Source organism: Muscardinus avellanarius, assembly GCF_963383645.1.
Source record: "Muscardinus avellanarius genome assembly, chromosome: 6".
In the NCBI taxonomy this organism is placed as follows: domain Eukaryota; kingdom Metazoa; phylum Chordata; class Mammalia; order Rodentia; family Gliridae; genus Muscardinus; species Muscardinus avellanarius.
The window spans coordinates 108,318,146-108,341,755 of NC_137791.1; the positions used below are offsets into that span (position 1 = coordinate 108,318,146).

Below are 23,610 nucleotides of genomic sequence, written 5' to 3' on the forward strand. Positions count from 1 at the left end.
ACAATCATTCAGAGTCGAACAGCTCTTTGTCTTCATGATTTCAGCTGGGTTTTGTAGAACTAGTTTCTACAAATTACTCTCTCTTCTCAACCAACAGAATGCTTTATGGGCTTCTTACCACACAGCTAATTAAAAAAAAAAGCTTATCTTTCCCAGGTATAATGACCATTTAAATACCACTTCAAGAAACTCTGTCGACCCTTCATTCTGGGATAATTTGACATAAAGGTGGCACCCAACACCAGCCTCACATTTCTGTCAACCTCATATACATGTTAATAAAACACTGCAATCCCAGCTCATTTCCTGTCTTTTAAGAAAGGAGTACTTTATCATCTGCAATGAAGGAGATGCGCTTTGTTTTGTTTTCTGTACTTGGTGGATCGTGTATTTCTTTTGGGCAGGACACACCTTTTGTCAGTTATCAGGGGCATAACTGTGGCCCCTGGCTTCTAGGGCTGAGCACACTCGGTCATAACTAGAGTTGTGCTTCTTGGAAGGGGTGGCTTCGTTGGACTCCGAGGAGTCGCTCACTGTGATGGGGCTGTCTCTGGCAAAGACCTCAGTAGACTCTCTCCACAAGCAGTCCACAGATGCTTTGAAAGAGTAACTGTTAGACTTGGGCCTAGATGTCTGTGTGGCGCTGTTGAAAATCTGTCTGCTATTGGAAGTGGCAATTTTAATTTTCAGGGCAGCATCTACGCGGTCTACAACTGTGTAGATCCCTATACTCCCATCGTCAAAGCCCACGATGATGTTCAGGTGTCTCTGAGAGAGCGCGAGAAAAGTCGGAGTTTTGTAGAGAGAACAAGCACCGATGTTTTTGCCGTCGGCCAGCCTCATTACGATCAAGCTGGATATTGCACCGTTTTCCTCCTCCTCCTCCCCATTCCGGAAGCAAATGTAGACCAAGTAGCGACCATCTCGAGACAACCTCTGCCGCCAGATGACCCCGGAGGCGTGAACCACCCTCAGCTTACCACTATGTAAATCTAGCACGTTGATGTTTTCATCTCCCCTAGATATGATGCCCAGCTTCCCATTGGGAGAGATCTCAAAGTCCTCCAGGTTTTTCAGGAAGTTGTTTGGGAGCTGGACGCGCCTACAGATCACTTCGTCTGTCAGGCTCCAGATATTCACCGTCTCAGCCGATGTGATAAACACAATAATGTCGGGGCAGTCAGGGATCAGTTTAAAATTCACGATGGTAGTTCCATCCTCACAACAGAACTTCTTGGTGATGCTTCCTGTCCAGAGGCTGACGGCCAGCACTTTGCTTTTCGTCATTCCTACCACGAAGGTATTTGCCGAGGTAATGAAGGCATTCTGCAAAGTGGTCAGGATGTTGCAGACCCGGTGGCCCGTGGCCAGTCTCCAAACCCGGGAGGCATTTTCCTCACACAGAGAGACCACAAACTGGTCATTGTGTGTGATCAACAGCTGAGAGATTCTCTGCCCATTAATTCGAAAGAGGTTTTCCCCGCTGCTGGTGTGCCAGACATACTGGCTGCTTTTGTCATCTGACGTCACCATTATGTCCCCGGCGGATGTTAACACACAATGTTCTACTATGCCTTCGTGTTTAAACACCGCTTCGATGAACCCGCTGCTGAAGTTCCACTTATGGACACAGTCAGAGCCATCGAGGGAGTAAATGATTTCCCCTCTAGCAGGCAACACCAGGCTCTGGATGGGTTTTCCAGTCTTATCTATGTTGGACATAGCTGTGATTATGTCTATATCCCAAATAGAAAGAACACCACTGGTCGATAAAGACAGTAGCATATTGTGATGATTAGATTTCACCAACTTAACTATGGTACCTGAGATCTCCTGTAAGCTTGCCATGCACTGTCCTGTATCCCGCCTCCAAAAAAACACGGCTGGGGTATTCTCCATGGTGGCGATAATGCAGTCTCCATTTTTTGACAGCACAGCAGATATAAACCGCTCATTGTGCTTGGCCCTGAACTTCTCAGCCACCTTCCACATGCCAGTGTCTAGGAGCTCGATGCTAAGAGCTTTGCAGATCAGAATGGCGCTCTGGTCCTCTGAAAGCTCAATGCTGACCACCTCGCTATCTTCTCTTCGGCAGTCAAAGTCATCAGTCAGCTGGGGGTTGGAAATGTCCTCCGTATTCCAGACAGAAAGACTTCCCTCACTGTCTACCATGACCATCTCTTGAGCTGTGTCCAAGATAAGAAGAAATTTCACAAACCCACCTGAAAATTCAGATGTGACTGTACACAACTTTTCTCCACTCCCCAAATGAAATATGGTGGTAGTGTTCAGGTACTGGCCACAGAAAGCATACACCCCATCCAGAGAGCACTGGACACAGGTCACCTCGTACCAGCAGTGGAACTGGTAGAGGGGCCATCCATAGAGCAGATCGATGACAGTGACATCTTTGCTGGCTTCGAGCCATGCCAGGGCATGGTTGACAGACAACGTGAATCCGTTGATGTAGGTAGAGCTGCTTCCGTGCTTGGTCCCTTTGATTTCCACTTCAGACAGAAGACAAGAATTGACATTGTCATAAACCAACAAGGTGTTATTTGTTGTGGCCACCACAAGGTACTTTTCATCGCTGGTGAGCTTCATGCCCAGGATGACAGACTGGGCTGTGGTGATTTGCCTGAGGAGCTGGCGTGTTTCCACATCCCACGTGCTGATGGAACCATTTTCTAGAGCCGTGAGGACAGTACTGGGGTTACAGGTAGGCAAAATCTCTGTGACATGCAGGTGACTGGCTGACAAGGGGAGACGCTCGGGGCTGTACGTCACATCCATGGATGAATGCAACGGCACAATGGAACAATACTTAGGTCCATCTTTGTCGCATTCTAAAAGAAGGTGTCTGAGCTTGGGCAGGGAACTTACGACAGGCAGCAGTCTCTGCTGAAGCTCAGCCGACAGGGAGCCGGGAAAGGCGATGACTTTGGATTTGATGCTGCGCAGGGTGCTAGCCAAGAACTTCAGCTCCTTCTCTTGTGAGTAGTTGTAGGCCAGCTCGATGTCTGAGAGCACTTTGTCAAACTGGCCAATTTTGATCATGGTATAAAGCCAGCTGAAGTTCATGATGATGCCGTAAAGCAGGTCGTCGGTCTTGCCGCATCTCGTCAGGTGGTACAAAAGCTCAGACATTTTCCGATGATTGACAAAAAAGATGTCGGGCTCCAGGGGGTTACACTGGAAAACCCAGGGCTGATCGGGGGCCTGCCTGTCAAAGGAAGCCTGTTCCATGAAGTGCTTTTCTTCCTCAAGCAGGCTTCTGCTATCCAAGTCAAGGCAGCCATTCAAGTAGGGGTCCTCCAGGCAGAAAGCTTTCCGCCTGCCCCCTGACCAGACACCTAGGAAGTAATCAGCCAGGGTGGTGTGCATCTCACGCAGGCTACTCTCGTCCTGCAGGTACAGCTTCTGGGCTATGAGCTGCAGGTGTCTGTTAGCCCAGACCAGAAGGGTGACATTCTTCACATGTCTTTCTATTAAGTACCCACTGAGACCCTCCTTGAGCCTGGCGATGTACAGATACGGGACTCTCAGGGGATTGCCGGGCCTGGAGTTCTCATTGAGCTCATTCATTACATTGTTGTCCAGGGCTAACACGTCTTCCAGCTCCATTTCACTCAAACCCATTTTGGCCATGGTGATGTAACCCAGAGCCCTAGAGACTAGTTTCTGACCACATTTCTTCTCCAGGGACCAGAACAACTGCTCTATGCTGTCGTGAACAGTGACGCAGAGGGAGGACTCATCCACGTCTTTGTGGGATCTCCAATGTTTCACCTCCCTGAAGGTCAGGTTCACAAACATTGGCAGCGTGCACTTGGAGAACGCGTCGTTCACGTAAATCTGCTGGCCCGAGGTGACCTTCCTCTTGACCCGCAGCAGCTGGTGTTTGAGGACCTGGCTGCACATCTTCCTGTCCCGGGGAATGAGCTCGATGTAGTTGTCTTCTTCATGGATAAGGCACCTTAGTTTCTGCAGGATCCCGTGTTTGTTGGGCAGTGTGGACAGGACTATCCGCACGAAGCGGGGAAGGTGAGCTGGAAGCCACCAGAGCTTCCTGGCATCCTCGTTCTCGGTGAGCTGCTCTAGGGCATCGAATATGATTACCAGAGGCCTCTGCAGTGAAGACTCATTCAACAGGTTTATGAATAAGTCACGGAGGTCATGGATCTTCTTAGGGTAGCTTTGAACCAGACATCGGTAGTTAATTGCCAATTGTTCACAAACACTCAGAAGGAGGGTCCGGAGGTCAGTACTCATGTCAGTTGTTCCTAGAAATCTCACCACAACTACTGGGTCAGATTCTGGTCCTGTGTCTTCATGCAGCCAACCATACGCCTAAAACATAAAAGTGGAGTAGAGATTGGTGACATGCATTCACATGCTGATAGCAACCACTTTTTCTTTTTCTGGGGCTCAGACTTCTGGTAACATCAACCATGCAGAAAACAGCGTAGACCCAGGAAGTGGAAGAACCTCCTGAGAGGCCAAAGAGGTGTCACAAAGCTCATGCATGAAATCGACAGGCCACTGAAGAGCGATAATCGCATTATTCAACCATAAGGCAACATTTAGCTTGCATCAAAAGAATTGTAAAGCTTTTTCATAAACCTGTAAATACAAATATTTAGTGTGGTCAATTTTTATCACCATTTCCCGGCACAGTTATTGACATGTAGTAAGTGACTGCTTAGTCTTTGTTTAGCGACTGAATTAAATGATGACTTATACATTGTAATGAGTTAGATATTTTCATTGAGAGCACATGCCATATATAATTGACTAAATTTCCAATTAGTTAGAATGTAGGCCAGGCGTGGTGGCGCACTCTTGTAATCCTCGCACTTGGGAGGCGGAGACAGGAGGATCGAGCTGGTTCGAAGCCAGCCCCGCTGGCTTAAGAAAGAGACCCTGTTTCCAAAAATAAAAAAAAGTATAAAATAGGTCTGGGAGTGTCGCCCAGAGATAGAAGGGCTTCCAGGAACCCCAGTACCACCACCAAAAAAAAAAAAAAAGAATGTAATAAAAATATTCTGTACTATAATTATCCCAAATAAAGTCTTTTATAAGTCAGAAATCGTTTTCTGGCACTAAAGGATCATCACTATGATTATTTTTTGCCATAACAATCTATGTAATGCTGGTTAGAAGAGTTTTGTTAAATGTACTTTGGAACAATTGCCTACAGAGGCATGAAGTCATCTGTCCTTGCATTCTCTCTCTGAAGGGCACATGGGAATCTAGTGGTATTTAGCAGAAGAGAAAACTGAGGCCCACGCTGGATAAATGACTTGCTCTGAGTTAAATGGTCACCCTGGGACAAAGTTGGAGTAAAGTCTTATCTGACCCGCATTCTAAATTCTCACTGTTTTTTTAACTGTTGAGTTAAAGAAATAAAATATATAAGGGGGCTATTAAATTTAATATTTTTCTGTCTGGAAAGTCAAAGATAGATATGATCAAAGTGTAATATACCTCAAATAGAATTTTTAGGGTGATAAAGTCTTTCAGTAATTCTAGGACTTTTCCAAGGATACCCCTTAGAAAAGGAAGTATTATTTTACACATTTAGGAAGTAAATTTATCAAATTTGGTTCCTTAAGCAACAGTTCATGTTAAGAAATAAATAGGATTACAGATTTATAGATGTCAGTTTCATAATGAATTATTAACCCATTTTATCCAATTGTTCTGGATATGGAACACCTATAAAAACTTAATCATGATATAATACTTGCTAATGTAATTATATGTTAATTACAGTTATTAAATATAAACATAAGTAATTATTCAATAATATATAAAAACTGAAACATAATATAATAACATAGCTATAATACAATATATATATTATAATTATATGCTATAGTTTTTGAACATAATCAATTAATTATATTACAGTATATATTATTTATAGCATATAATAACATAATATCTATAAAAACAAACATATTAAGCAATTTAATTACATAATATACAATATAATAATAGAATATAATTATAACATTATAATAATATTCTTTAATGTCATTATATATAAGTTCTAAATTATAATTTCTAACTTTTTTGTATATGTGGTACTGGGGATGGAACTCAGGGACATTCTACTTCAGAGCTACACACCTATCCATATTTTATTCTTTTAATTAATTAATTAATTTTTTGAGGGTCTGGCGATAGAACCCAGAGGCATTTGACCTCTGAGCTACACCCCCTGCCCAATTTTTTATTCTTTATTTTGAAACAGGGTCTCACCGAGTTGCGGAGGGCCTCACTAAGTAGCTGAGGCTGTCTGCGAACTACGTTCCTCCGGTCTCAGCCTTCCAAATGCTGGCATTACAAGTGTGCACCACCACGCCCGGCTTATTCTTTTATTTTGAAACAGGGTCTCACTAAGTTGTAGACGGCCTAAGTTGCTGAGCCTGGCCACAAACCTGAGAGTCCCATCTTAGCCTCCCAAGTACTGAGATTACAAGCGTGCACCAACATTCCTGGTTCCCGACCTAATTCACTTGTATCAATTTTATTGAAATATTTGCAGAAATAAAAACTAGGTTTTAATTTCTTATGGCCTTAGATTGGTCATACTGATTTGCTGAACTGAGACTGGTTCAGTGACCAGAAGCAACTAGTCTTTGAGGGATGACAAGCGCTTTTTCACTCTGTTCTAGTTTTCATCCTAATAGGATGAGAACCCACAACATGAGTTCCAACAGTGAGAGGAGAAAAAAGTTACTTTATAGTTGAACCCCATTAGTCTTTTTCTCTCAGTATGGCTATTATAACAGCATAGGAGAAACACTGAAGGCTTCATTCCAGAAAGATCAATTATAATTTAGATAGTAAACACAGAAAATGGAAATGAGTTTGATCAAAGTTTTTTTTCCCCAAAGAAAAAGTTTTCACAAATATAGATGGGAATAAATAGGCTCTTACCTTCTTTGCTACTTCAGCTAAGAGGAGGGTCTTCCCAGTGCACGGTCCACCATATACAACAAGAGGACTGATGTGCCCAGTTTTGCTTGGGAGGATGTACTTATGCACGATGTTTAGGGCTTCACATTTGTATTCATAGAAGGAGGCATATGTTTTACACAATGACGAATGCTGAAGGATTTCATCATAGAGCGTATCGGTTTCAGTGTCAAAATTCTGCTGTACTGTAGCTTGAATGATATCAATCATGTCCTCATAAAACTGTTTACCAAGTCCTTCTATGTAATGATTTTCGATTTCCTGGGAATATCCCAGTTTCATGTCACAATGAGTAACAGAAGTGTACACTCTTAGGTTAGATGATGCCACAATTGTAGGAATAAATTCATCCCTGAGTTTTATCAGCTTCTCTTGAGCTTCTGGGTCGCGAATAACCCTGGGCTCTGTTCCAGTGATGTCCATGTATTTTCCCATCTCTGGGATTTTCACAAAGCGCTCGATGTTAGCAATTTTCCTAATGTAGCAAACACACTTTTTCAGGAATGCTGGAGTCTGCTTGCCCAGAGCGAAGTCAAACTCATCCTCGATAGCTGAAGAGAAGAAACAAGAAATTTATGGAGTGAAGGAGCCAGGTGTCCTGTTCTCACTACGCAGCTTTATTGCTGGTGGTAGTTAATTTTGCTTATAGCTTATAGTGGAATAATCTATAGAATTTTTAATTCCTTAATTCTCTATTTGTCTTTTCCTAAGGGGTCTGGAACCCAGAAGAAGGAATTTTTAATAACATTACTTCATTTTCTCCCAAGTGGGAGAGGTTGAACATCATCAGCACAAGAAAGCAAATGTACGGGGTTTAGAGCTGACACTTTCAAGGTGCTGCTTCATTTTTTTCTTGGAATTCAGCTGTTCTAAGAGTGGACAGGAAACAGAGCCAGGGGCTGGGAAAGAAGGAGGCTGGAGGGTACAGTGAGTTCACTGGTTCCCTGTCGGAGCATCCTTTTCCCAATAAATCTTCACCATTTTGTATGACGTGTATTGTACCCCAGACAAGTATGTTCAAATGTAAATAAAAAAGTACATTTTACAACAATGACAATAACTAAATATCTATCTATATAGAATGTCATGTTCTGAATACTGATCAATCTGAATTATCCATGTCACTGTTAAATTTCATTATAGCCATCAGAAAAGGCAGCAATAATGGTGCAGTATAAAACTTTCTTTCGCCTAAATTAATACTTGGATTTCAATATACATACTTACGCACAAGTAAATTTACATCACAAATCATTTAAAGGTCCATTAAAAACATTTAAAATTGAAATAAAAGCATCACCATGCGGGGAAATACACACACACACACACACACACACACACACACACACACACACACTTAGACCAAAGAAAATGAATTTCAAGGCAAGCAGTCTGTTATGGTTTGTATCCGAGTGTCTCCTGAGAGCTCGCATGTTGAAGGCTTGGTCCCAGTGCAGCAATGTTCTGAGATGGGGCTTTCTGAGAACTGACTGGATCCTGAGGACCCTATATCATCACTGGATTAATCCACCGAGGAATCCATAGCTGAATAGACTATTGGGAGGTGGAAATCGTAGAAGGTGGAACCTAGCCGAAGATACTGGGTCCTTGGGAGCGTGCACTTGGGGTCTGTATTTTGTTCCCAGCCTGCCTGCCTGTCTGTCTGTCTGTCTGTCTGCATCTTGGCTGCCACCATGAGGTAAGCATCTTTGCTTCATCATATCCTCCCCACTATGATATTCTGCACCACCACAGACCCAGAATCAATGGAGCTTAGTGACCAAGGACTAAAAGCTCGGAAACTTGAGCTCAAATAAATCTTTTCTTTTCTATGTTGATTTCCTCAGGTACTTGGTCATAGCAATGAATGGTTAACATTTCATTTAATTTGTTATGAGGGATTGAACCTAAGAGTGCTCTACCTCTGAGCTATACCCCACCTCTTTTTATTTTGAAACAGAGGGAGTCTGCCTACATTGCTGAAGCTGGCCTTGAACCTGAAATCCTCCTGTCTCAGCCTTTCAAGTGCTTGTATTACAAGCGTGTGCCACCATACCTGGTTCAACAACCAAGTCTTTTAAAACCGATGTCTGCCCTCTTTCCTTCCTTGTCCCTTCTCATCTACTTGGGCTTTACTGAGCCTTTATCCTGTGCCAACATGCTAAGAGTTGCTTAAGATATAATAATAAGAACAGATATTACTGAGAAAAAAAAGCTAGTGTGGATTGCCATAGACAGAATGTTTGTGTCTCCTCCCAATTTTTATGTTGTAACCGAAATCCCAGATGCTATTTGGAGGTGGGGCCTTTGGTAGGTGACGAGGCTATGAGGGGGAATCCTTCACAAATTAAAACAGTATCCTTATAAAAGAGGTCTAAGAGACTGCCTTTGTCTTTTCTGTCTGGTGAGGAAGCAGTGGGAGATATGACCTGTGAACCTGGAAGTGGGTCCTCACTGGACACCAAATATGCAGGTGGCTTGGCCTTGAACTCCAGCCTCCAGAACTGTAAGAAATAAGTTTCTGTTGTTTATTACCTACATGGCTTAGGGTATTCTGTTACAGCAGCTCAAATGGACCAAGACATGGAACTTATAGTCCAGTGGAGGACGGCCGATATTAAATCTAGATTCCTACAAGCGTCTTATGGTTGCTTTTAGTTTTTCCCAGGACAGGGAAGAAAGTGCTATGATAGGCAACAGTAAGGTTCTAACCTGGTTGGGGAGGTCAGAGAAGGTTTTCCTATGCATGAAACTCCTCTTGTGGCTGGGATCTGATGGAAGCAGTGTGGGGGAGGGCTCCAAACACATAGGGCTGGCTGGCCAAAAATTAAAAAAAACTTTCAATGTGTTGGCCATAACTTCAACATTAAGGAAAACCTTGAAACACACACACACACACACACACACACACACACACACACACACACACACACACACTCTCTTCTCTCTCCCAAAGTAACTATTTAAAAAGGTGAGGATTTTTAAAAGTTATGACTTTTAGTCGAATTTTTCTGATGGTTTTCCATGATGATAGCAATCCACTCAGATTTCTAATTTAAGTGAAATCAGCGTTCAGTCAGTTCTGCAGTACACTTTAATCAGGTTGAGCTGGTGAAGGAAGACAGCTAAAGGAGCTTACACAACATGTGTCTACTCTTCTTTTTACGGAAGAGTAGAAACTTGCTATAAGGCGAACAGGGGAAGATACAAGGAGTCTGGATAATATGTGCTACTACAGACAGCAGTTTTGAGCTCATCTCTTTCCCAGCCATCTGTGAAGTGTTGGTGAGCACACTGCAGCTGCAGGTTGCCACAGTCTGGGCATTAAGAAGGAAAGAATTGGTCCAGTTGTGGCATCCGCACCTCATGCTTGATAATCAGAGATAACGCGCTGCCACTCTGACTCCCAGAAAACAACTCAACTGTAACCTGTTATCACATCTATGGAAAGAGTGTGCCAACCAGGAGATCTGGAGCATAAAAAGAGAGGCAGAGAAAGCAAGTTGGAAGAGCCCTTATAAGCTTGGCTTGGGGGTGGAGGGGAAGGAAGAGGATGTACTGAGAGTGCCTGGAATGGTAAGGGCTTAGTAAATGAACCTGAATGAGTTAATACAAAGTCGCTCTATAGAGTTATTTTTGGAGGCAAAGGGCATCCTCATAATTTGGGGCAACTCTTATTCATAATACCTGTGTAGTTTATATTTGGAGCATCCCCTGAAGGCCCACGTGTTAAAGCTTGATTCCCAGAGTGACAGTATTTGAAGGTGGTGGAACCTTTAAATTCTGGGGCCTACTGGGAGGTTTTAGATGTTTGGGGGCATGCCCTCGGAGGGGACTGTGGCGCCCTGGTCTCTTCCTCTTTCCCTCCTTTATTAGCAGCCACGAGGTGAGTGGTTTTGCCACACCAAGGCATTGTAATGTGCTACCTCACCACCACAGGCCCTGAAGCAACGGGGCCAACTGAGCATGGGTAGAAACCTCCAACCTGTGAGCCAAAATAAACCTTTCTTCTTATTAAGTTGATTATCTCGGGTATTTTTTACAGTAACAGAAATCTGACTAATACAATCCCTGATATTTGTCTATAAATATGTCACATTTTCCCATCTCCTTACTAGACTACTGTGCTTGTTTTCTCTCTTTGCACTTTCCTTAGTATATTACAGCTTAATAAGTCACAGCACCTAATATAGTCAACACTGGGAACAGAGTCCCAGTCCTAGTAACTATCATCTCTGAGCTATTTTTCTCTTTACTATCTCCCAAATCATTTAGTTGTGGTGTTCACAGAAGGTCACCATTTGGGGCTCTAATTTATTTCTCCTCTTGTTTAAAAAGATGAAATAGAGCTGTGGAAAATGACAGTCAAAATAAACAATACACTTTTACAGGTTTTATCTAGTATTCGTATTTTCAAGATTTATGAAAATAACAGAGGCATATACTAGGTCCATTTGAAGGAGCTGGTACTTCTCCAGCAATTTTGATTATGATAAGAATTTTGACATGATCTCAAAATGAATTTGAAATGGAAAAGAAATAAAAGTATCATGAGCATGTCTATCCTGAGGAAATGTAATTTGAAGCAGAAAATAGTCCACCTGGGGTGGTTCATATGAAATAACTAATCTTCACATTGCTACCTAGGCAGACAGAGTCCTTCAGCATGGAGGAAATCGGGAGAAAGTGTTTACCAATAAAATGCTTGAGCACTGGAGCTGTGTGATTTTAACAGAGGATGCCTTCCCCAACTGAATCCTTTGCATATGGAATCGGAAAGCTTTGCTCCGGGCGTCTTTTCTGATACAGCACATTTTCAGGAACAGGGTTGTTTTGTCCTTGGCAAAGGGGAAGAGCCAGAGCCTCAAAAATGGATCAAAAGGTCCCAAAGGAACAAAGATAAATGTTAACCTGTATATTCTAAAGATAGCGCTTTTTCCAGACAATTTTTGTCTTCTCAGGGAGACTTAAAATGAGGCCTAGTTTTTTTTTGATAGCTTCCTTCTAAAATTAATTAAAATAAATGATAACTTTCAAAACGATGTGAAATGCAGGTGCCCAGTGAGCATGGAGAAAGGGCCTTTTGAATTTTTACAAATGCTTTGCTATACATCATTCAGAAAAGCAATCTTCAAACTCATTTTGATTGTTTTTTCTTTAATAATTCCTATCTATTATTGAAACAAGTGCTACACTGAATATATATATATATATATTTAATTTATATATTGTATTATATATAATATTTATTAATTTATTTTTGGTACTGGAGACTGAACCCAGGGGCATTCTATCTCTGAGCTACACTTTAACCTCCATTTATTTTCTATTTTGAAACAGGGTCTCACTAAGTCACTGAGGTCTAAGTTACTGAGGCTGGCCTCAAACCTGTGATTCTCCTATCTCAATCTCCCAAGTACTGGGATTACAGGCGTGTGCTGCCATGTCTGTCTTACACTGCATATTTTATTAATTTTACCAGTATTGTTTATTCTTCGGAAACTACGACTAACATATTTCTTCTGATCTGTGGTTTCCTGTGCAACATTTTATTTTATTTTTATTTATTTTTTGGTGTTATTGGGGTTTCTGGAAGCCCTTCTACCTCTGGGCTACAGTCCTAGACCTAGTTTTATATTTTTATTTGGAAACAGGGTCTCTTAAACCAGCGCGGCAGGCTTAGAACCTGCGCGATCCTCCTGTCTCCGCCTCCCAAGCGCGGGGATTACAAGCGTGTGCCACCACGCCCGGCTTCCTGTGCAACTTTTAATAACATAGCTTCCTTTCCAGGGCTGAGGAATACAGAATCTCTGTTCAATAGCTGGGGAGATTTCTATTTTAATATTAAATTAGATCTTGCCTCACACCTTCTAATGACTTCCGGTCCTGCCCAGAATAAAACCCAAGGTTATTCTGATGCCTAGTGCTCTCTTTGTGACCTCATCTCTTGCTCCCCGAGCCTGATGGCCTTGGCTTTCTTCCTGCTCCTGGAATTTGCAAAGCACCCATTGAACCTCTGTGCCCCCTGACTGGGATTCTCTACCTTAGATAAGGCTCGTCAGGCAGCTCTGATTCCTTCCGTCATTCAGCTCAAAGATCATCTCTTTACTGTCCGCGCTACCTCCCTCCCTCTCAGGATTCTTCATCAGTCACTACTGCCCTATTACAGTGCTTTATTCATACTATCTCTCGTTTCTGAAATGATCTTATTCCTTTATTTGATAACCTCACTCTCATTTATTTTTTACTAATTGAAAATAAGCTCTAGGAGCTGGGTGTGGTGGCCCACGCTTGTAATCCCAGTACTTGGGAGGCTGAGACAGGAGGATCACAGGTTCAAAGCCAGCCTCGGCTACTTAGTGAGGCCCTCTGCAAATTAGTGAGACCTTGGCTCAAAATAAAGAATAAAAAATGGGGCTTGGGGTGTAGCTCAAAGGTAGAAAGCACCTGGATTCCATCCCCAGTACCCCTCTTCCCCCCCAAAAGCTCCAGGAGAACAGAGACCTTGCTTTCTTCATTGATGTATCTCCCCAATGCTCCGCATGGAGTAGACCAACAGGTCCATAGATGTTTGGAGGGTGACTGGGTGAATGTACTGAGAAACAATGGTAGAATATGGTATATTATATCCAGCCACTCCTCCTGACGTGTGTGTGTGTGTGTGTGTGTTTTACTGGGAATTGAACCCAGGGGTGTTCTATCTCTCATCTCCACTTTCAGTCCTTTTATTAATTTTTTATTCTTTGAAACAGGCTCTTCCTAGGTGGCTGAGAATCTTGCTAATTTGCTGAGGCTTGTCTTGAACCTGCCGTCCTGTCTCAGCTTCCCATATACTGAGATTATAGCTGTATACCACCATGCCCAGCTCCCAGACTTCTTTTAAAATCACATTTTCTGGAGAAGCCCTTAAGCTAAGTAAAGATTTTTCTATGAGTTAAAACAAAAGAACACTTGCCTCTCCAGGACATGAAAACATTTAGAAAAATTAAATTTGCCAAGCAGTAAATGAGATTAAATTTATAGAACCATGTCAGGAAGCAGTAAGTTCATCTATTATTCATCGGGCTCCTTAGACGACTGAGGACGTGGGAAAATTACCTGAAAACAGGTACCTCTTCGCTTGGCTGTGTTTCATTTTACCCTTTTCATGTAGCAGTTTGACGGAAGCCTTAAATATTGTCTTGATCTCATCTGATATCTCTTGCCAGGGTCTCTCATTTTCAGCATTGGCCGGAGGCTGCACCTATGGGAAGGTTAAGGTGAAAAGTTAGTCTTGCGCACATTGAAGAAAAACCAGTATGTGAGAGCAAGAGAAGTGCTATGTGTTGAAGGTCTACTATGTACTGATACTATGACAGGTGTTCTACAGAAAATATCACATTTAATTCTTCCTTGCAGCAACTCTGAACATTAGAAATCATCTATGTGTTACCCATGAATGTTCCCAAGTAAGATAATGGTGTGACCCAGACAGGGTTTGCTGGGTTTTGCCCTCATCTGGACAGAGTTCAAGTGTTTCCCTCAAAGGTTCATGTGCTGGGAACTTGTTCCCCAGCACAGTGCTGCTGCAAGGGAGGAACCTGTAAGGGAGGGATCTCGTGGAAGCTGGTCATGTCACCGGGAGTACCATCCTTAGAAGGGTAGTTCGCACAGGGTTTGCATCGGCTCCCTAGAGAGCAGGCTGTCATAAACAGAACAAGCCTGGCCGCTGCTTCTGTCTGTCTTTCTGTCTCACCATTTTATCTCTTCTGTCTGAGCTACCAGTCAAGAGGCCTCTCACCAGAGGCAATCACATGGTGCGTCCAATATTCTACATCTAGCTTCAACTTTGAGCTTTATGCGCTTTTTTTTAATTTTAATTTTAATTTTAATTTTTTTATTGGTGCATTTATATATATATATATATATATATATATATATATATATATATATATATATATATATATATATATATATATATTAAATACAGTATCCAAGCCGGGCGTGGTGGTGCACGCTTATAATCCCTGCGCTTGGGAGGCGGAGACAGGAGGATCGCGCAGGTTCGAAGCCTGCCGCGCTGGCGTAAGAGACCCTGTTTCAAAAATATGAAATAGGTCTGGGAGTGTAGCCCGGAGGTAGAAGGGCTTCCAGGAACCCCAGTACCACCAAATAAATAAATAATAAATAAATAAATAAATAAATAAATACAGTATCCAAGGCTCAGATATTTTGTTTTATAGAACTAAGAATGGACTAAGACTTTCTTATTTTTTCCATGTTTTTCCCTCTTGAAGTTTGGTACAAATGTTATAACAACACAGTCTTCTTTATGTCTTCCAAAAGAGAAAGTTAAAGGAGAGGTTACTATTCAGATGCCTTTAGTTGTGTCTGCCTCATTGGTTAGAAAATAAAATGGGAGGATCGCCTGCCAAGAAGGAAGCATTTAGAGAGTCTTGGTAATAATCTTATTCATATATTTAATTTGTTCAACAAAAACTCACGCAGAAATAGCATGCAAGGTTCTGGGAATAATCTACATTTCCCAGAGAATCATAGAAATAAATGAAGATGGAAATGAATAAAACCATTTAAATAGCAACCTAACAGCAAGTGCCCCCAAACCACTGTGTAAACCAGTTTCTCGAGATTTCACAGTATTTTCTATCTACATTTACTCCTAGGGTATTTAACTTGGGATGGTTTTTGTTCATACTAATATTTCTACAATATCTGTAAGCAATATTTTTATAATTACTTTGAATAATGCATTTTAGGAGGAAGAAGATCAAAGGTTCTGATTTGACTTTATGTTGCACAGAAAAAAATGCTTCATTTTAAATATGGCAAAGACAAACACAGAAGGCCCTGAAATGAAGACCCAAGGCTAAGTCATGACTCTCCCCTTCTTGAAGTGTCCTGGGAGCTGAGTGTATCAAGGATGTTCTTGAAGCTGTCTAGAAGCTGGCTGTATCAAGGATGCTCTTTTTGGATGAAGGATGGAGTCTATGGTTTCTTTTCAATCTCTCTGAACATTTTATGCAATAAATAGGCTCACTTCTCCTGTCTTCCTCCTACACTGAGTTTTAGGAGATAGATAGTAGATCCACACAAGGACTAAGTTGGAAGGAAGACAAAGTCATGTATCTATCACACTACGGCAGGAATCAACCTTACTCCATGTTTCTACACAAGATACAAAAATATAAATTAAGAGTTTGAAATGTTAAAGGAAAAAATCATATAAAATACAAAAAGGAGACCATAGAAATAAGTAGATTAAAAAAAGACCCCCCCAAAAAAAATTCCCTGCATACCAACATTTATCACAAAATAACAAATAAAGTTGTTAAGTTTAGAAACTTAACTGTCCTGAGAGTGGACACGCTGAAGAAAAAATATCTGGAGTAGAAAAAGGATCTGAACTAACCTTCTGGAAAGCAGCCCAGAAAGAGAACAAGAAAGAGAATTGAGAGACAAGAAGGACAGATTGAAAAGGTCTAAGGTACTTCTAACTAAAGAGCAAAAGAGGAAAGAAGAGAAGGAACAGAGGAGAGACTTTCCTCGATGAGATGATGGTTGAAAACTTTCCGCTGACGGGAGGTATGAATTCACAGACACGTGTATGATGTATGCCCATCAGATAAGCAAATAAACACAGTTTAGAAAAATGAGCTAAATAAGAACATAGTCAGATTAAGTCAACATTGAGGTTATCACTAGTGAAATTTCCAGAAGATGAACTTCAGGAAGCAGGAAAATGATCCCAGAAGGAAAGTTAGCACTGCTAAAAGGAAAAGTGAAGCAAAGTTTTGTAAGTTCTCTAGGCTTGGATTTAGCTTTATTTTTAATTAATTTTAAGGTGCATAATGTGATACCTCGCATGTGTATTCACTGTGAAATGACTGTCACATAAAGCTAACTAATATATATATATATATATATATATATATATATATATACGATCACTTTGTGTAGTTCACGTTTGTTTTGTGTGTATGGTGAAAACACTTGAGATCTACTCTCTCAGTAAATTTCAAGTATACAGTATATTATCATTAACTACATCATGTTATGTATTATGTCTCCAGAACTTACTTATAACTGAAAGTCTGTATCCTTTGACAGGCTCTCTTGATTTCCCCTACCCCTGCCCTTGGAAAACACCCTTTTACTCTGTTATCCTGAGTGCCATTTCTCTGGACTCCTGATATGAGTGAGATCACACAGGATTTGTCTTTCTCGGTCAGCCTTATTTCACTTAGTAAAATTTCCTCTTGGTTTATTTATGTTGTTGCACATGGTAGAATTTTCTTCTTTGGTTAAAGCTGAATAATACTCCAGTATGTGTGTGTGTGTGTGTGTGTGTGTGTGTGTGTGTGTGTACTGTGTCTTTATTATTATAGTTTAGATTCTTTAGTGTGTGGTACTGGGGATTGAACCCAGGATCATTCTACCTCTGAGCTGCACTTCTAGCCCTTTGTACTTTTTTCCTTAATTTTGAAATAGGGTCTTGCTAAGTTGTTGAGGTCTTGCTAAATTGCTGAGGCTGACCTTGAACCTGCGATCCTCCTGTCTCAGCCTCCCAAGTACTGGCATTACAGGGGTGTGCCACCACACACCTGGTTTGGTTTAGATCTCAAATGTCCCATTGAAGGCCATGTGTGGAAGCCCTGGTGACCAGTCTCTGGCACTCTTGGAAAATGGTGGGACTTTTAGGGGATGGGACCTGGCCCCTCCTCTCTCTCTCTGCTTCCCAGCTGCCAGGAGCTGAGTAGCTCTGCTCTACCATGAGCTCCCCACCATGATGCTGTGCCTCAGCGTAGCCCCAAAGCCATGGTGCCCAGCGACCATGGGTGGTAGCCTCAGAACCGTGAGCCCAAATGCCTCTTTCCTCCTTTGAAGGTTAATTTCTTAGGTATTCTGTCATGGTGATGAGAAACTGAGAATACGTCCATTCCTCTGTGCATGGACACTGAAGCTCTTTCTACACCCTGGCCACTGTAGCCATGCTGCAATAGATGGGGGGAAGGGGTGCAGCTGTTTCTTCAACACAGTGACTTCATTTCTTCTGATGATGTACCCGGGAGCGGCTGAGCCACCCCCGAAGGTGCTCTGGCTTATATCGTTAGAGGATCTGCTCCGCTGTATTTCATCCAGGCTGGGCCCACCGACGTCCCACCCACTGACGTCCCACCCAGGGCTCCCTTTGCTCCACCCCCTCACCAACCCTTATCTTTGAGTTTTAGAAAACTGCCATTCTAAGAGGTGTGAGGCGGCAGCTCCTTGTGGTTTTGATCTGCATTCCCCTGATAATTAGTATGTTAGTTAATTAATGAGATCTGCATTTCCCTGAAAATTAGTGAGATTAGTCAGTTTCAGAAAGTTAAGGGTTGTATGTTGTCTTGCATATGGGAAACTAGAAAATAGGAAACTTAAGGAACTTTGGATAAATGTGGAGAGATCAGTAGAAGAGTGGAAGGGGATTAGGGGAAAATATGCTGAATGCTCTGGCCATATACAAAGGTATCATATACCAATTTCACTAACATGAATGGGGAGAGAGGTGGTAGCCTAGTGGGATGCGAAAGGAAATACACCAAGATTTGTGTGAATGTATATTTGTGTCACTTTGAATCTCACTATGATGTATAACTGCAATGCATTCATAAAAGTATATAAAAAAATTAGGACCTAGGAGAGAGTGACTTCCCATTGACTGTGACTTTTAGTGGCATAAGCCTCCCCTGGATGATAGAAACAGTTTTCAGCAATGGAGAGAAAGGTGACTTACGGCATTTTTATTGCTTCTCAGCATTTCCGATTTGGGTCTGAGGTAATAAGCTGCCGGCACAGAGTTCTCATCTCGACAGTACCACTCTTCCAATAACTTGGTCTCTAACTTTGCCTCGATGGCAGCATCCAAGATCATTTCAAACTCTGAGGCTTCGACTTCTCCGGGGATTCGGATGTTCCCGTATTTTTCACCTAACAGTCCCTGTGTATCAACAGGAAAGTTCAGTTTAGTGTATCACCAAGGAGTCTTGTTTCAGTACTCATGGCATGTGGTCATGCGACAGATGTTAAGATAGATGTCAAAACATACTGTTCCATCAGTTTCCTGTTTTAGTCACATAGCAGAAACTTGATTTGAGATATAAAATTAGATCAATTGTGTAACAATAAACTATTCGCTGTACTGAGAAATGAGATTGTATATCCCATTAGACAAATATAAAATGCGCATTTTCTCTAACAAGTTTACTTTCTTCAAGTTCATATAACCTATGTATACACACACACAAAATGTTCAAGTGGTTGCATCTCTGAGAATTGTTTGTGACACAAATAAATGATATGCTGGACCTTATAAAATGTCAAACATACAAAGTCAAAAATAAAAGAATCGCTCTCTTAAGAGTTGATGGTGAGATTCTAAGCTCCAGATACACACAGCTATGCAGGACAATATCACTGGGTGAAATGCTACTGCTAACTTCACTGGCAGCTGAAAAAATTCAAAATATAAACAAGGTAGCATTTTCTCTTCATTATAATGGCAATTCACCCCACTCCACAAATACCAACCAAACAACAGCCAGCCAGCCAACTAGCTGGGAACATTGCTCAGTTCTATGCAAAGCTTTGAGAAAATAGCCACATAATGTTGATGGGCTTGTGAAATCACCAAATGTTCCTCTGCAGTGTATTCTGGAGGTATGTTTTGAAAGCCATATATATATATATATATGTAACTTTTGACCTTACTTTTCCATCTAGGAATTTTTTTTTTTTTGTGGTACTGGGGTTCCTGGAAGCCCTTCTACCTCCGGGCTACGCTCCCAGACCTATTTTATATTTTTGAAACAGGTTCTCTTACACCAGCGCGGCTGGCTTCGAACCTGCGAGATCCTCCTGTCTCTGCCTCCCAAGCGTGGGGATTACAAGCGTGCGCCACCACGCCCGGCTAGGAATTTGTTTTTAATGGAACCCTTAAGCTGTAACTACATCCTCGAAAGGATGTACTAAGTTATGTTGTAGAAGTACACTAGTTAGAAAAGATGTGTATAAAATATTAAGCAAAAGGGTGAATTATCAAATAGTTTGTGTAAAATGATTATAGTATTTTATATGTAGAGGGAATAATACATATATTCGAGAGAGAAGATAATATATATATGAATACATAAATATAGATATACATGTGGAAGATTCTACAAAAATACATGGCAAGGTTTTATGAGAATGCACATATACTCAAGTATCTTTGAGTGGTTGGCTTTAAGTTTACTTGGGTTGCTTTATGAATTTATTGATTTTTATTAAAAGCTTTTTTGCAGTACATATGTACATACATATTCTTCTTTAAAAAAGAAAAAACAATGGGTATTTAAAGTTTTAAACTTAACGATGCTACCTATACTTTTTGTGGAGCACCATAATTTTTTAATTGGTGCATTTTAATTATACACAATAGTGGGTTTCATTGTTATATATCTGTACATGGACATAACATAATTTGATCAGTTTTGCCCTCCAGTACTTCCCCTCCCCTCTCCTACTCCCTCCCTCTGGTCCTCTTCCTCTATTCTACTGTCTCCTTTCTATTTTCAAGAGTTCCCCCTCCCACACATGCACACCCACCCCCTAGCTTGGAAGACATTTCCAAGGTTGTTCTAAATGTTTGCTTAAGCCAGTGGTTCTCAAAGGGTGGTCCAGGGACCAGCAGCGTCAGCAACCTATGAGAATTTGTTAGACAGGCAAAACCTTGGGCCCCATCCCAGATTTACTAAACCAGACACTCCGGTTGTAGAGCTGAGCAAACTATGTTTCAGCAGGCCATCCAGGTGACTAAACTTTGGTTTGAATTTTATTAACTATATATAATTAATCTTAAATATCTTATCTAGTGGAAATAAGAAGGGAGCACAAAAAAAATTTTATATAAATGTACAGCATCCAAAGCAATTGTGTCTGGTGCACATCATTCATGGGGAGTGTTCTGTCGAATCTATGGACATCTTAATTCTTTACTTCTGTCCAAGCGCACCTTTGGCATAATTATCAAGCATTGTTTATTTATTTATTTTTCTTTTTTGTGGTGTTGGGGATTGAACCCAGGGTTCATGCATGCTAGGCAAGCACTCCATCACTGCAGCCTATCAAGCTGCGTTTGTCCCCTGGAACGCCAATGGCTATTTTAGCTTCATCTATCACCACAATATTCAGTGTTCTTTTCAACTAATACAGGCAAGTGAGAGGATAATAACATTCCTTAGGAGATTTCTGTCTAAAATAAATTCATGACTGACAATCTACTACAAGATGCTAAGTCCCATGAGGGCAGAGGACAAAGCTGTTTACTCCTAGCACATAGAAAGGATTACAATGACCATTTGATGAATAAATGAATGAACCAAGACAGGAAAAGAAATTAAAGTATGTTCTACTCTTATGTGAGTCTTCTTATATTAAATATAACAGCTCTGGCCGGGCGTGGTGGCGCACGCTTGTAATCCCCACGCTTGGGAGGCAGAGACAGGAGGATCGCGCAGGTTTGAAGCCAGCCGCGCACGCTGGCTTATGAGACCCTGTTTCCAAATAAAAAATGTTAAAATAGGTCTGGGAGTGTAGCCCAGAGGTATAAGGGCTTGCAGGAACCCCAGTACCACAAAACAACAACAACAACAACAACAACAAATATATATATATATATATATATATATATATATATATATATATATATATATATATACAGCTCTGCTCTGAATAGGTAGAGAAACAACTTGGAAGGTAGCGAGTTTTTTCAGCAACACGCATTCCAGCCCATATTCATGAAGCAGGTACTATATAAACATGTTTCTGGTTGAAATTTGCCTCACACCATTGCACAGAATCCATCTCACACGCCTGACTTACTGAAGTTGCCTGTGCTGAGCTGAACTGCTGTTTCAAGCGCAGGTCTTCTCAGTGCCAGCCTCACTGCCGGGCAGTGGGAGATACAACCTTTCTACTCGTTTGGCCACAAAAATCCTTTTGGAAGGAAGCTGCATGGAAGGGCTTCGCTTTCTTGCTATTCATTGTTTTAGTGTGGGATACAAGGGTTTCACAGAAGATTTTTTTGTAATAAGGGTATTCTCATTCCAACTCAATCGATTAGCCTGGGGTTTAATCAAGAGCACTTTAAAAAAATAGACTTTTATTGGTGCACTGTGATTATACATCGTAGTGAAGTTGAACATAATACACACATACATGCATACAGCACTTGGTGCATTTCCGTCTGCGTCTCACCATACCCTCTCCCTGTACTTGTTAGTGAGATTGGCAGTGGTACCTTCAGGGATGGACATAGCATTATTTGAACTGTTTCCTTCATCAAGCCTCCCTTTTCTCCACCCACCTCCCTTCCGGAACCCCCTTCTGCTATTCTACTCGTTTCTCTCCTCATTTTACCAGAAGTCTCATTTGTTTTTTATTTTTCCTCCAGTTTCCACATATGAGAGATATGCTATACCCCTTCACTTTCTGAGACCGGCTGATCTCATTAAGGATACTATTTTCTAGTTCCATCCATTTTCCTACAAATGACATAATTTGGTTCTTTATGGATGAGTAAAATTCTGTTGTGTGTATTATTTCACATTTTCTTTGTCCATTTATCTCCTTACCACCACCTAGCTTAGTTCCATAAATTGGCTATTGTGAAATGTCTTTCATTTCAATTTGCATTAGTTTGGGGCCATTTTTGATATGATGTATTCAAGCTCTTTCTCAACTTCTAATCGTCCCTCTGCTAATGGTAGGTCATGCAGACATGCCATACCATTTTTTTTTTGTAGATAATCTCATCTACAGAGGGAGATTATCTTTTTAGGTTACCAACCTAGTGATTATCTTACTATTCTTGGCTAATTCTGTATAAGGGCATTCAGCACCTGGGTCAGGGCTGTATGTCATGAGAAGTGAGAGTTTAGTCCTGGGATGAGCCATCTGGTAAACTCACAGGGGCAAGGCAGAGGACAGTGTTATGTCTAATCAATAGGCACAAGGGAATCCATACAGGCATTAAGGTGGAGTTTGGTCCTGGGTGGAGGACCAAGTAGACCAGCAGGACACTAATATAGGGTTTAACAATTGACAACTCTCCATCTAGCAGCCAATGGACCCAGGACTACCAGAAGCCCAGCTACCATGATCCCAGGCAAGACCAGCTAGATTCGGGGGATGAAGTGAGGAAAGAGGGACAGAATAGCTACTAGTGAAACAAAAGTTCCTCTTAGGGTTTGGCCATCTTCCTTATACTAGTGAGATACTAACAGTTATTCGTTTTCTTTCTGCTCTAAACAAAACTTATCCCCGGAACTAGGGTGAGATCAAATCTCTGGATCAATTTCTAAATGGTGCTCCTTGGATGATGTGCTCCTGCACTTTTATCACTCAGGATACTTGCTAAATATAGGTTCCAACTGGGCATGGTGGTGCACGCCTTGTCCCAGGACTGGGGAGCCTGATTCCGAAAGAGCTGGAAATGGAGGCAGAATGCCCCCCTTGGTTCAATCCCCAGTACCAGAAGAAAAAAAAAGTAGGTTCATAGGTTCTGCCTCAGATCTATAGAACACTGTAGGCAGGGAAGGTCAGGAA

At 41.5% G+C, this 23,610-nt stretch overlaps 1 protein-coding gene across 1 annotated transcript in view; it reads right to left on the reverse strand.

Moving 5' to 3' along the window:
• Positions 1 to 417: 417 nt before the first annotated feature.
• NWD2 (NACHT and WD repeat domain containing 2) overlaps positions 418 to 23,610 on the reverse strand; it is a gene marked incomplete at both ends in the record, with an annotated part of 193,100 nt that continues 169,907 nt past the window's right edge. Inside the window, 4 exons of the mRNA XM_080697866.1 lie at positions 418 to 4,350; positions 6,949 to 7,538; positions 14,086 to 14,230; positions 18,761 to 18,964. Coding sequence (XP_080553992.1) covers positions 418 to 4,350; positions 6,949 to 7,538; positions 14,086 to 14,230; positions 18,761 to 18,964 — 4,872 coding nt within the window. The remainder of the gene's footprint in view (positions 4,351 to 6,948; positions 7,539 to 14,085; positions 14,231 to 18,760; positions 18,965 to 23,610) is intronic.